This window comes from Protopterus annectens, chromosome 5.part1 (assembly GCF_019279795.1).
Source record: "Protopterus annectens isolate FY-2018-M chromosome 5.part1, PAN1.0, whole genome shotgun sequence".
NCBI classification, from domain to species: domain Eukaryota; kingdom Metazoa; phylum Chordata; order Ceratodontiformes; family Protopteridae; genus Protopterus; species Protopterus annectens.
Genome location: NC_056736.1, coordinates 681734060 through 681748772, shown reverse-complemented (window position 1 = coordinate 681748772; position 14713 = coordinate 681734060). Strand labels below are relative to the sequence as shown.

At 37.2% G+C, this 14713-nt stretch overlaps 1 protein-coding gene across 1 annotated transcript in view; it reads right to left on the bottom strand.

Annotated features, from left to right (window-relative positions):
• The window catches only part of LOC122803256 (retinal guanylyl cyclase 2-like), a 665947-nt gene that overhangs the window by 137750 nt on the left and 513484 nt on the right, over positions 1-14713 (bottom strand). Inside the window, exon 12 of the mRNA XM_044072849.1 lies at positions 2164-2327. Coding sequence (XP_043928784.1) covers positions 2164-2327 — 164 coding nt within the window. The remainder of the gene's footprint in view (positions 1-2163; positions 2328-14713) is intronic.

Genomic DNA, 14713 nt, shown 5'->3' with positions numbered 1-14713 from the left:
AGTTTATAAATTCTACGAAATGTTGGGCAAGGGAGTTTGCACTTGAGTAGTTCTCCCAGTTAATGTTTGGGTAATTGAAATCACCCAATATCAGGGTGTTTGATATGATCTTTATGTTTCCCAGTGTTTCCAGGAATGCGGAGTGGGGTCCTGGGACATGGTGGGTGATCTGTAGCAAGCTACAATTTGAATAGCAGTTTTGCCCATTGTTAGTTGCACATGGATGATCTCTGAAGCATCGTGCTGTGCCACTAACCTGGAGGTGTGGGTATCCTTGATGAATATGGATACTCCCCCATCTTTTATATTTCGGTCCTGGTTTTGTGGCCAAAATGTATGGTATGAGTTGTAGCCTGGGAGTGCTGGGGTGCTCTCTGGAGCCTTAAACCAGGTTTCTGTTACTGCACATATATTGATTTTCTCCATACTGAGGAGTGCCTCGAGTGCGTGCATTTTGAGATTTAGACTTCTGGCACTGAGTAGCATTACCCTCAGTTTTTTGTTACTTGTACTATTTACGGTGGTGGATTTGTCTTTTGAGCCTTGCCTAAAAAGGCACTATGGGGGTGGCAAGAGCCTTGGCCAGTATTCGAAAGCCTAAGGGTGACAGGTGCAAGCCATCTCTAGCGAAGCAGCGTGGCTTGTCGAGCATGTCATCCCAGGCTGACAGACACTGAATCCCCTTTGAATGACACCAGAAGCTTAGCCAGTTTTTGAAACTGATAATTGTTTCTCTATACTGTGGTATCATTCTTGGTGAAGGCAGGATGCTACTCAGGGTCAGGGAAATACAGGCCTGGGCTATGTGATCAGAGAGCTCCTCCATGTCTCTTTTCATGTAGTCCAGGGATGTACGGCTCAGGTCATTCACACCAACATGGACAATGACAGAGTCATATTTGTACTTGTTCTGGAGTGACCTGAGTGCTTGTGTTATGTGGCAGATCCTGGCACCCAACAGGCAGCTAACAGTAACCTTCTCCTTGTTCAGCCTAGGGAGTGGGACGTCAGTGTGCCTGACTATAAAGTCACCTATTACTAGTGTGTTGGGTATGTTATTTTGCCTTAAGGGCTGTGATTGCGTGGCACACTGGTTTTGTGAAGTATGTGTTTCATGGTTTGTGTTGGGGGGGTGGAGGTTGCTTGGATGTCTGCTTCGGAGATCTCTGTTGCTTTTGCAGATTTTTATTTAGAGCCTCCAAGTATTTTTTTGTGTATTTATGTGTGTTTTTTGCTGGTGCTGGTTTCATAGGTCTATGTGAGACTGGTGATGTGATGCAAGTAATTCCCTTCTCCTCTTGACTGCCTGATCCAGTCTTGGGTTGAGAGAGCCTAGCCTCTAGTTTGGCTGTATAACTGCATCTCTCGCATGTATTAGTGTTTGGTGGAAGGAGGAGAGGGTTGTCTGTGTACATGAGGCAATTGTAACATTGCCTAAAAATGCCCAGATTCACCAGATGGACCGGAGAGTACACCTGAAACTGCTCTTTGGACATGCCTGGATAGGTACAGTGAACTGTTTTACTGATTGGCTGGTAAGGTCATACATTGACTCATCATGATTATATTGTTTCATACAGTTAATACTTATTGTAGCATCATCATACAGTTAATACGTACAGTGGCAGCATCATACAGCTAATACTTACAGTGGCAGTATCATACAGCTAATACTTATGGTGGCAGAATCATGCAGTTAATACTTATGGGGCAGCATCATACAGCTAATATGTACAGTGACAGCATCATACAGTTAATACTTACAGTGGCAGCATTGTACAGCTAATACTTACAGTGGCAGCATCATACATTTAATACTTATGGTGGCAGCATCATACAGCTAATACGGTGGTAGCATCACACAGCTAATACTTACTGGGGCAGCATCATACATTTAATACTTATGGCAGCAACATCATACAGTCAATGCTTATGGTGGCAGCATCATACAGTTAATACTTGCAGTGGCAGCATCATACAGTTAATACTTGCAGTGGCAGCATCATACAGTTAATACTTGCAGTGGCAGCATCATACAGTTAATACTTGCAGTGGCAGCATCATACAGTTAATCCTTACAGTGGACAGCATCATACAGTCAATGCTTATGGTGGCAGCATCATACAGTTAATACAGTGGCAGCATCATACAGCTAAGACTTACGGTGGCAGCATCTGTGACAACAATTTTTCAGTTTTCTGTTTCTCAATTTCCAACTCTTCTGTCCTTTCTCTGATTAAGTCTTCAAGATTACTTGAGTACTGTTCCAACATTCTTAGCATGGAATCTATTATATTTGTTTTCTTTCCTTTGTTAATGGTTTTGAACTAGAAAAACATAAGGCTTAGCTTAAGTAATAAGCGCATCTTTGAATGGGTAATTTAATACATGATTACATATTTAGTACGTTAAGTAGTAGGTATGACTCACACCTAAACAGAATATTGGACCATCCATATTTCTTACATAAACAACTAAACAGAAAAGCATTTTCATGAAGAAGATGTGCTGTTGGCTAATCTGGTATACACACACACACACACACACACACACACACACACACACACACACACACACACACACACATACATATATATGCATACATGCACACAAATTTATTTATTTATTTGACATTTGTTGACCAGGAATGTCTGACTGAGCTTGCACCCTTTTTCAGCAGAGGCCCATGGAGAAAAGGTCAACAAAGTATTACATACACCATCAAAATGTTTACAAACAATACAGTATGCATGAGGTAATATAAACATGCATTATAATGCTTGATTCACAATTGTAACATGAGAGTTTAAAGGTGTTATTTACAAAAAAGTCAATAGAACCAAATGTTAAAGTCTTTCATATATCTCCAATAAATAAGGACTTCACCATATAGAGGTGAAGTAATGGCAATTAACTCAGAGTTTAAGAAAAGGCTATAGAGGTACAGTATATCAAATCTTAGTTCTTACAGGTAAAAGCATGTACGTCAGTAATCAAAAGCAGATGGGAAGTTGATAGGGAGAGCAGGTGATAGAAAAAGTATGGGTATGGATAAAAGAAGGAAAATTAGAGATTTTTTTAAATTTGTAAATAAGAGAGGAGACTAGTAGTAGTTAGAATCAAGTGAAATCTGAGAAAGGGGAGTAAGCTAAGTGGGAAATGTAGGGAGGAAAGAAAATATGAGTGTAGTGGAGAAATTTAGTGAAAAACATATTACGAGTTAGAGCTTTGCAGTGAGAAATACATACAAATTGAGAAGGGAATGTATGCAAAGAGGGTCGCAAAATGTCAAGTTACCAAAATATTGAAATGTATATGATCGGGACGGAAACACCATAAATCCATGAAAGCAAAAGTAAACATTGCCAAAAGTGTATGCACAGCTGCTCAATATATCAAAGTTATACATCAACAATTAATATTTTTCAAACATGTTTTAGTTTAAGCCCAGATTTGCATGAATATGTAATATTTGAAGTTCTTATCTTTATAGTATGCAATTCACTACTGCAAACAATTTTTGCCATATTAATAAATTCTACACTAGAGTGGCTAACTTTACTTTTCCAAATTGTAGTTATTATTATTCTGGCTATAGCAAGAATAGACCAAAGAAGAGCACTTTTTTTTGGAATTATCTCAGGAATTGGAGCATTAAATAAAACTAAAGATTTCGAAATATTACATCTATCTGGCCACGGAGCTTGAATAAAGTTATTCATTTCTTTCCAAAAAAAGGGAGAAGACTTCACATTTATATACCATATACATCCAATCAGCTATTATTTCAGAATCACATCTCCAGCATTTGAGTCTATTTGATTTATACATAATTGTAATTCTGTTAGGAGTGACAAAAGCTCTGAGTAAAAATTTCTAAGTGAAATTTTTCCAGTATAATGAAGCTGTAGTTTTACTTGTAGATTTTAATAGTATTTTCTTGTATTCTTCAGAGAAGACTTCATTATTAATTTTTGAGGAGTTTTTCCAATAGGAATTGTCTAAATATATGAAATCTAACTTAAGAATTTTATAAATTTGTGACAAATATAATTTATTTTCATTGCATCATTACTGATATTTAAGCCGAAAGAAAAAGATTAAGAATTCCAATAATTTGGAGACCAATTTCTTATCTAGGTTAAATATCTTATTTATCTCTGCGTACAGAAAGTCTTTAAATATTTCTAAAATTAAACATTTCTCAGAATCTTGATTGTATTTGGACTTTAAATTTTCAACAATATATATTAGTACCATTTAAGAACTGATGCCAATAAATTAAACTACTTTGTTGTTTCAATACTAGGATTTTGTTGAAGTTATGAGTGTCCAAGCAATCATTTGTATATTCAGTTGGAAACATAGAAAATATTCAGTCTTTAATACAATGGTTAGAATATGTGAACTTTTGGAAAGAGGAAATGATGCTATTTAAATAGAGAATCTGAGAAGAGGGTGTAATATCATTTGCACAAAAATCCTTTAATGACCAGATAAAACTATTAGGTACTGCTTGTTTATGACTGTTTGTGAAATACTTATTATTTGCTAATAAGATTTCTTGATGTATTTGTTTCCATTTTGAATCATTTGCTGAATTTATCCACAACGCTATAACTTTTACAATTGTTAAAGGAGCATACAATTGAATATCAGAGAATCCTATTCCACCATTATCCCAACCTTTTCTGTGCCAATCAAAGGAAAATCTTGGTTTGTTAGGATGCCAAAAAAAAAACTAAGTAGAATATTATTTATCTTCATCAATTTTTCTTGGTGGTGATAGAAGACAAACAATATTTTATCGAGAATTACCATCTTAATAAGCATTAATCATTCTTCCATTGTAAAGAAGAATTTGCTCCAATTTGTGACTAAATTTAAAATTTTATCAACAACCTGTTGAAAGTTTGTTTGTATTATTTCTTTACTATTAGACATAATGGTTATACTGAGGTATTTCATTTCATTGCTATTCCAATTGAAGGGAGAATATTTTTTGTATGAATTTTTAATTTTTTATTAAGTAATAATGCACTTGTTTTATTATGATTAAATCTTAAGTTTGAGATTTCTTCAAATTGACTCATAGAACTAAGTATATGTCCTAATGAATTTTCTATATTTCCTACTGTTAGTAAAATATCATCAGCAAATAGTTGAATTTTTAGTTCAAATTTTTCTTTTATTTTGATACCATTAATGTTCAAATTGGACCTAAATCTATCAGCAAAGGGTTTTATAGCTAATGCAAAAAGTAAAGGCAATAATGGACAGCCTTGTTTCATGCATTTTTTTAATTTAAAGGAATTAGGAAGAAAATAACCTATTTTAACATAGGCACAAGAGTTATTGCGTAACTTAGAAATTAATGCAATTAGCACAGGTGAGAAATTATATACTTTAAGTGTTTTAAACAGGAATGACCAATTAACTGAGTCAAAGGCCTTTTACCTTGTTTACTTGATCTTTGATTTCTGTTAAAGTGATCAGTCTATCCTTTTTTATTTGTTTACTTGTTAATGTATTATTTATATTTTTCCTTAGAAAAGTTTCAACTAGGTTATTTGTATTATTATTTACATTCTCATAAAATATTTTAAAGCCCTCAAGAATACCTTTAATATCTGTTCTACTTTCTTTTTTATTATTTATATGTGTTATAATTTCTTTGATATGATTTAGTTTAATCATTTTCTTTCATCTAAGAGCAAGTTTATGCAACCTTAAAGGATTTACTGAATATGCCTGAAGTTTAAGTTTTTCCAGGTTTATTGTAGATTTATAATTTAGAATTTCAGCATGTTTTGTATCTGAATTTTGAGTGCAGACTGACTGATAATGTCATTTGGTTTTAGATTTAACTTTAGTGTGTCTATTTTGGCCTGCAGTGTATTCAGTTATTTGTCCCATTCCCTTGTTTTACTAATATACTAGCTTGTAATGTCTATTTAAGTAAGCCTTTAGTGAATCCCACAGGACAATGCCAGTTACTTCACCATTCATGTTTATTTCTAGGAAAGTTTTGATCTCTTGAACCTACCAGTCCTTGAATCCTTTTATTTTAATAATGTATACTGGTAATCTCCTGTGATGTATTACATTGTCAGTTTTTAAAATAATATTAAAGGTTATAGCATTATGGTCCAAAAATGGGCAAGAAACAATTGAAATATCTCTGATATGTGATAAGAAATTGTTTGAGGCAAACATGTTATCAGTATTTGTTTGTGTTCCATATCTATATGAATAATGGGTAAATTGAAGTGAGTTTGTTTTACTTAGTTCATATATATCCTTTAAGTTCATCATATTTATAAAATTCATTAAGTGTTTGGCTGAAGATTTGATTCTCAGCTTTCTATCTGCAGTGCAATCTTTGACTTATAAAATGCAAGTAAAATCACCAGCCATTATGACTTCACGTTTCATGTAATAGGCTATAGTGACTAAGTAATTTTTTGCATCTTTAGCTGCAACCTCTGGAATCTAATAAAAAATTACCAGTGTATATAATTTTCTCTTCCACCCATTTATAACAATGCTTACCATACCATTCTTATCAACATAGGTATCTTTTAGTTTAGGTATTACTGGTGGGTTCTTCCATAAAATGAAGGTACCTCTTCTTTTAGCTTGAAAGCTAGCACCTGCTAAAACCAAATAATTATTTAATGAAAGTTTATTTACATCTTTACTAAGTAAATGTGTCTCCTGTAAAAATACTATTTAAGTTTTATGTAATTACAAGTATTTGAACAGACTCCCCCTCTTTACTGGATTATTCAATCCATTAATATTAACATATATGCATTTAAAATCAGCCATTTGTATAAGACAGACAAAACCCTATAATGAAATCACATTTATGTACAGAAGTTATACTTTATATATAACAATATGAAATCTTCAACTATGGACAAAACTTTTTACACAATTAAAACATTACCTAATGATATAACCATAAAACATTCTACCATGGAATAATTTATTCCTAGTCTGTTGAAAAAGATGAACAAACTACCTCTCAAACTCTCCATTAATCAAGCTTAGGTTATGCTTCTGATTCATATTAATGTGTTTCATATTTTAGTAGGCATCATCTTAAAAAAGCCCATCAGTGAGTTATTATGAATAACAAAAGTTAAACAGGTGTTCAGAATCTTTATTATAAACAGAATATCTCCACAGTCATCTTTCCCTGCACCTCACATTATCTCCCTGGTCTACTATAGGGAGGAACTCAGTTGTTACTTTCATATTTATTAATTTATAGTTCAGATGATTTTATATCTTTTCTGTTTTATTTACTATGTGTAAAATTGTTCATAGGATCATAAGTTTAGAAATCAGTACCAGGCTAACTGTCCTTGTGGCCTATTCCAAGCCTTGCCAATTACCTCATGTGAGAGTCAAACCCTGCAATTTGTGCCTTTAAGGTGAGCACCTTAACCACTATACCAACCTGCCACCCTTGTAGACTTATTTATATTCTTTAACTATATACATATTTACTTATTCTGACCGCTTTCTATTTCTGCTTGTATACTATACCTTGTACTATTGCTATATTCCTAGGTTTTATATTTTAGCCATTATCCTAGTATTTTAGCCATAATCCTAGTGTAAAGTGTCATATAAAAGAACATTTCTATTTACCCTTATATATTTGGCACTCTTTAATCCAGTATTACTGTCAGAATCAGTCTTATTTTTCCTTAGATGTTATGTCTAATAGTATCTGAACAAATATCTGAGTATTCTTCCCTTTGAAGATTCAAACTTTCCATAATAAATTGTTCTGAGATATTAAGTTCTGTTGTCATTAAAAAGAGACAATGACAGAGAAACACAATCCTATTTTTTATCAGAAGCGCCATTCTATAAGCTAGTATATAAACTATCCTTTTGGTATACTGCAAGCATTAAGTACTATTTAATAACTGAAAGTGGTTTAAAATGCAATCAATTGTTTTTTGCTTATTATCTAACTTGTATTCTTTGACATTTTAACACATGATTAAGAATGTTATGATTATTTACTTTTAGTCAGGAAGAAATAATCTGGGCAGTTCTTACAATTTGCAGAACTCCTGCAGCATCACAAAAGTGCTCATGACTCTAATTATGCTGTTTATCAGCTACAACTCACACAAAAACATTCAAGAGTGAATCCACGCCACCTCTACATCAATCCCTCAAACTGGTCCAAACTGGAAAAAAAAAAACAACAACCATTTCAAAGTATGTTAACCACTACAAAGCTTATTGTATTTAAAGAAATAACATTTAATGATAAAGTAAGCACTATACCTATGTGATGTTTAATATAAAGCAGACTGTCATTTTATAAAGGAGACATAGCATATAAACTTACATTGAAAGAATGACAGTCATGTGTGATCCACATTTAATTTATAAACGTGTGAATGTTACTCTAATTATTTGATAACATTCTAATAATAACATTTATATATGTAAGAAATGGTTTATTATTGAAATCTGGAAACTGCATTAATCAGCCAATGAAACAGTAACATCAAAATGTGGAAATATATAATGTCTAACAGGAAAAACATCAAAACTATTTTAACCACCAGCTGTAGTTCGACATATTTTGACATAGCTTTAGGTGACATCAGTCACCCAAGTTATGGAGTGTAACTTACTGTTAGACTGTCAAGTCAACATGGGGGGGCTGCTCCCCCTGCACCCCCTGCAAATTAAACATACCAACTCTGAGATCACACTACAGTGAGGAAATAGGTAAATTCCCTGATCCTCATTGTACCGTGATCTGCACTTACAATATCGAGCTCAGACTACCGAATTACACTGCACATTCCATATTGTGTATTCATAGTAGTCCAGTTTAGCACTGTGCCTCTTTAAAAAGTGCCTTTCAACTACATGCCATTCGATCACCAGCACTATGAGATTTCAATAGTAAACCATAAGAAACTGCATTTTTTATACTTTATTTATAGCACTGTATAACTTTCCCGGGTGTTACAGCATGTCAAGTATACTATTAGCAGCCAGCAGTCAGCACTATGCAATAACTGGCAGTGATTTAAAATTATATCCACTTACTTTTGCTTATTATCTAACTTCTGTTCTTAGACATCTTAGCATGTGATTCAAAATATTGTCATTATTTACTTTTACACAGGAAGAAGTAACTTGGAGAGTGCAAACAATTTTCAGAACTCCTCCAGCATCACAAAAGTGCTCATGACTCTAAGTTGTTTCAAGCTGGTTTTCATGGTAAGGGCTTGAAAATGAACAGTAAATTAGTTACAGTTCACATAAAAATGCTCACAAGTGAATTCAAGCCACCAAATATTTGTGTTCCATATCTATATGAATAGTACCACAAGGGTGGTAAGCCTGGTACTAATTTATAAACTTATGATCCTATGAACAACTTTACACATAGTAAATAAAACAGAAAAAATAGAAAATCATCTGACCTATAAATTTTACATTAATCCCTCAAACCCCTACAAACCACATAAAAACAACATCTCAAAGTATCTCAACCACTAAAAAGCCATTGCACTCAAAGAAATACCATTTAATGATTCAGTAAACACTGTTTGTATGAGATGTTTAATATAAACCAGACTGTCATTTTTTAAAGAAGACATAGCAAATAAACTGGCATTAAAAGAATAACAGGTATGTGTGATCCAGGTTTAACTTTAAAAGTAGTAATGTTACTCTAATTATTTGGTATCATTCCGATAATAACATTTATATATGTAAAAAATCTATATTTTTTTATACTTTGTTTATAACATACTATGTCTTTCCTGGGTGCTATTGTATGTCAAGTATACTATCGGTAGCACACTAATAGGTTCATAGGTTCATAGGGGTATACTAGGCTAATAGCCCTGGGGTCTTTACAAGCCAAACCATAGGATTAACCTGGCATCATGCCACCCAACCTTAGTCCCCAGTGCCCTTGTCGAGCAGAGCCACTGGAGTTATCACCGGAGTGAATTTTTTATTTCCCATCCACTCATTAAGATTTCTCTTGAAGAGGATCAGTGAGAAGCTCTGCTTGATGTGTATGGGAAGGCTATTCCATAACATGGGCAGTCTCTGGGTTATGAACATGTCCCTCCAGTACGTTCTGTTGATTGTGGTAATGAGCTTGAGGTTTCTGGGGCATGTATTGTGGAGGGATTGGGCTTTCTTTAGATGTAGCATTTCTAACAAAGCTGGGTCAGACATGGCTTTGTAAGTCAAGCAGAGATCGCCTCTAAGTAGGCGATATGAGAGAGACAATAGTTGGAATATTCTGAGCCTGTCCATATAAGTCAAGTGTTTAAGGCCTAGGATCCTCTTTGTGAGATACTTTTGCGGCCTCTCCAGTTGTTGCAGGTGTCTAGTGAGGTACATGCTAAATGGGGCATTGTACTCGATGATTGGCCTAATGAGGGAAGAGTAGAGGGAGATAATGACCTCTTTCTTCCTGGATGCAAAACCCTTAGTAATGAGATATGCCACATAGAAGGACTTTCTGACCACAGTGACAATGTGGTGATCAGAAGAGAGGTTGCTGTCAACCTGTGTTCCCAGATCTCTTATCACTCCTTTTGTGTTCAGTGGACTACCATCAATGTTGTAATTCATGGGAACCAGGTTTTTCCCAAAGGGGATGACGACACATTTTTTGCCATTGAGTTTAAGGCCATGGTTCTGACACCAGTTGCTGGTCTCAGTGAGGCCTTTCTGTAGGATGTCAACATCATGTGGGGAGTTAATAATAGCTCCCAACTTGCAATGATATGTGAACTTTGTCAGCCAGAGTCCCTTCATGTTGGCCTGGACTTCAGAGAAGTAGACACCAAACAGGAGAAGACCCAGGACCGAACCCTGTGGGACTCCACTCATGACTAGTCAGCAGTCTGACTTGGAGTCAGCTGCTTTCACACTGTGGGTATTTTTTGTGAGCCAGTTTGCAACCCACCTAGAGATATAGGGGTTGATGCCTAGCTTAGTGAGTTTTTCTATGATTCCTGAGTGGGGAATGGTATCAAAGGCATTTGCTAGATCAAGGTAGGCTGTATGAACCACATTGCCTTCATCCACAGCTCTGGTGACTGACTCAAAGAAGTCAACCAAGTTGAGCAGGCATGATCTACCCTTCACAAAACCAAACAGTGTGGGATACAAAGTTTGGATATTTCCTATATCCTTGTTTATTAGGTCCATGATGCTGTATTACATAGCTTTGCATATCAGACTCGTCAGGCTAATGAGGCAATAGTTCCCAGGGACTGTAGTCGCTCCTCCTTTGTGGAGAGGGATGACTGTAGCAGTGTGCCATTTGGTAGGGACAAAGCCTGAGGTGAGGCTGTGATTGAACAGGGCACACAGGTGAGGTGCCAGTTCACTCCATAGTTCATATAGAACACAGCCATGTATATTGTCAGGTCCCATAGAAGCTGTATTCTTGGCCTTGGACATTGCTGTTTAAACCTGTGCAGCAGTAATACTGGGTGCCTGGTAATCTACTTGCATTGTGAGTGGTCCTTTGAGGGGGAGAGAGGGGTAAAGTTGGCACTGAATCTGTCAGCCAGTATGTTGGCAATATCTGTTGGCTTGGTATAGAAGGTACCATTGTGCAGTAGCTCAGAGCAAATCTGGGTATTGCCGTGGAGATTCTTTACATAACTATAGAAGGCCTTGTGGTTGTCTTTACTATCTGCTGCAATTCTGTTTTCGTAGCTAGCATTAGAGGATTTGATGCGGGATCTCAACTTTTTGTTGAAGTTGATAAGAGAGTTTTTCCAGTCTTGGGACTTCCCTTTATTCTGCATCAGTTTCCTCCTTCTGTTATAGAGTTTGTTTATGGCAGGGGACCACCAGATTGGCTTCCGTTTTCTGGAGGAGAGCACCTTGGTTCTATTGGGTATGGCAAGATCCATGGATTTGTGTGCGTGTTCGTACAGTGCATTGGTGTATGATTCAGTGGTCATGCAACTATTTTCCATTTGCATGGGTGCCATGAAGTTAGCCACCTCTGTTTTTAGTTTTTAGGAGCCCAAAGTTAGCTTTGGAGAAGTTTTTCATGGTGGTTATCTTTGTGTGTGTGTGTGTGTGTGTGTGTGTGTGTGTGTGTGTGTGTGTGTGTGTGGGGGGTGATGTGGATTTTCAAGGTGATTTGTTTATGGTTGGATCTAATCAGGGAGGATTTGACTACTGGTGTAGAGCAATGCTCGCTCATGTTAGTAATGACCAGGTCAAGGATGTTGCTACCTCTAGTGGGGGTAAGAACAAGCTGGTCCAGAGCATTGGAATTAATGAATTCCAGGAAATATTGGGCAAGTGTATTTGTACATGAGTAGTTTTCCCAGTTAATGGAGGGGTAGTTGAAGTCACCCAGTATGAGAGTGTTTGGTTGGACCCTAATATTCACCAGGGTGCTTAGGAATGTGGAGTGTGAGTCTTGGGACATGGTTGGGGACTGATAGCAGGCTACAACCTGAATCACTGCCTTACCCAATGTTAGCTGCAGCTGAAGTATCTCTGATGCATTATGTTGGGTTACCAGTCTGGAGGTGTGCACATCCTTTATGAATATGGAAACACTACCGCCTTTGGAGCTTCAGTCCAAGTTCTGGGGCTGAAAGTTGTGGAATGAATTATAGCTTGGTAGTGCAGGGGTGCTTTCTGCTGCCATAAACCAGGTCTCTGTTACAGCACAAGTGTCAATGTTCTCCATTTTAAGGATTGCTTCAAGCAAGTGCATTTTGAGATTTAGACTCCTAACGTTGAGCAGCATGACCCTCAAATTGCATTTGTTTGTAGCTGTTACAGTGGTATTTGGTCCTTGGAACACCGCCTAAAAAGGCACTATAGGGGTGGCAAGAGCCTTGGCCAGTATCTGGAAGCCCAGGGGTGACAGATGCAGGTCATCTCTGGCAAAGCATTGAGGTCTGTCAATCATGTCATCCCAGGCAGATAGATACTGGATCCCCCTAGAATGACACCAGAAACTTAGACAATTGTTGAAATCAGTCATTTTCTGCTTGTACTGTGGTATCATTCTGGATGATGGTAGGATACTGCTCGGGGCTAGAGTCATACCCACCTGGGCTACATAATCCGAGAGCTCTTCCATGACTTTTCATGTAGTCCAGGGAGGTACGTCTCAGGTCATTCACACCCACATGTACAATGACAGAGTCATATTTGTACCTGTTGTTGAGGGACCTGAGTGCATGCGTTATATGGCAGATCATGGCACTGGACAGGCAGCTGACTGTTACTTTCTCCTTATTCAGCCTAGTGAGTGGGACATCAGTGTGCCTCATTATCGAGTCAACTATGACTACTGTGTTGGGCATGCCGTTTTGCCTTAGGGGCTTTGGTTGAGAGGCACAGTGTTTAGGAGAGTTATGTGTCTCGTGATTAGTGTTGTGTTGTGTTGTGGTGGTCGAGTGCATTTCTGCCTTGGAGGTCTCTGCTGTTTGAGTAGATTTTTATTGAGAGCCTCCACTAAGGTGGGTGTGTGGTTTGTGTTTTTATGTGAAGGCAGTGCTGGTGTGTGTTCTGGAGGGCTATGTGTTCCCTGTGGTGTGGTAGAAGTGTTGACTTTCTCCTCTTGACCAGCTATTATGGTCTTGGCTGGAGAGTGCATGGCTTCCAATTTGGATATATAATTGCATCTCTTGCAAGTCTGAGTGTTGGGAGGTAAGAGGAGAGGGTTGTTGGTGTACACGAGGCAGTTGCTACATTGCTTCAGGATGCCCAAGTTCACCAGGTTAATAGGAGAAAGCAGAGGGAACTGACCTTTAGACATGCCTGGAGGGGTGGGCATTAATAATAAGTACTGGAGCTGTTTCCTTGTAGAATGTTTAGTGCTGGTAGCACTTTTGTGTGCTACAATAATTGGTACAAGAAGTCTGGAAAAGTGCTAAACTAATAAGCTAGTAAAAGTGCAGGAGAGGAGAGAACTAGCAGATCTAAGGGAAAAATTGAAGAGCAGACTTTGGCACCGCTCAGAAGCTTACAAACAGTTTTGGATACAGCAAGTCTGTATCTGGACTACACTAGTTACAGGAAAGGAGGGAAACAAGTGCAAACGGACAATAAACTACAATGTCTGGGCCAGAAACCACTCCTCTTGTGGTAGATAGGCTACCTAGTGCTTACCACTCCCACTGACAAGCTAGAAGGCTTCCTTCCAACACAAAATGGCTTGGGACCTCAGAATCTTACAGTCCTGGATATAGTATATCTGTATCTGGACTAGACTAGTTACAAGAAAGGCAGGAAATGAGCAAATGTGGGATTTTAAACCAGAAAGTTGAAAGAGATGGAAAAAAACTGCCCAAACGATCTATAAACTACAATTTCTGGGCCAGAAACCTCTCCTCTTGTGGTAGATAGGCTACCTAGTGCTTATCACTCCCACTGACAAGATAGAAGGCTTCTCTCCAACACAGAAAGACTTGGGGGGCTCAGAAACTTACAAACAGTCCTGGATACAGCAAATCTTTATCTGGACTAGACTAGTTACTGGAAAGATGGGATACAAGTGCAAATGCAGGCTTTTAAACCAAAAAGTTAAAAGACATGGAAAAATCTGCCCAAACGGACAATAAACTACAATTTCTGGGCCAGAAACCACTCCTCTTGTGGTAGATAGACTACTTAGTGCTTACCACTCCCACTGGACCATTTTAAGAGC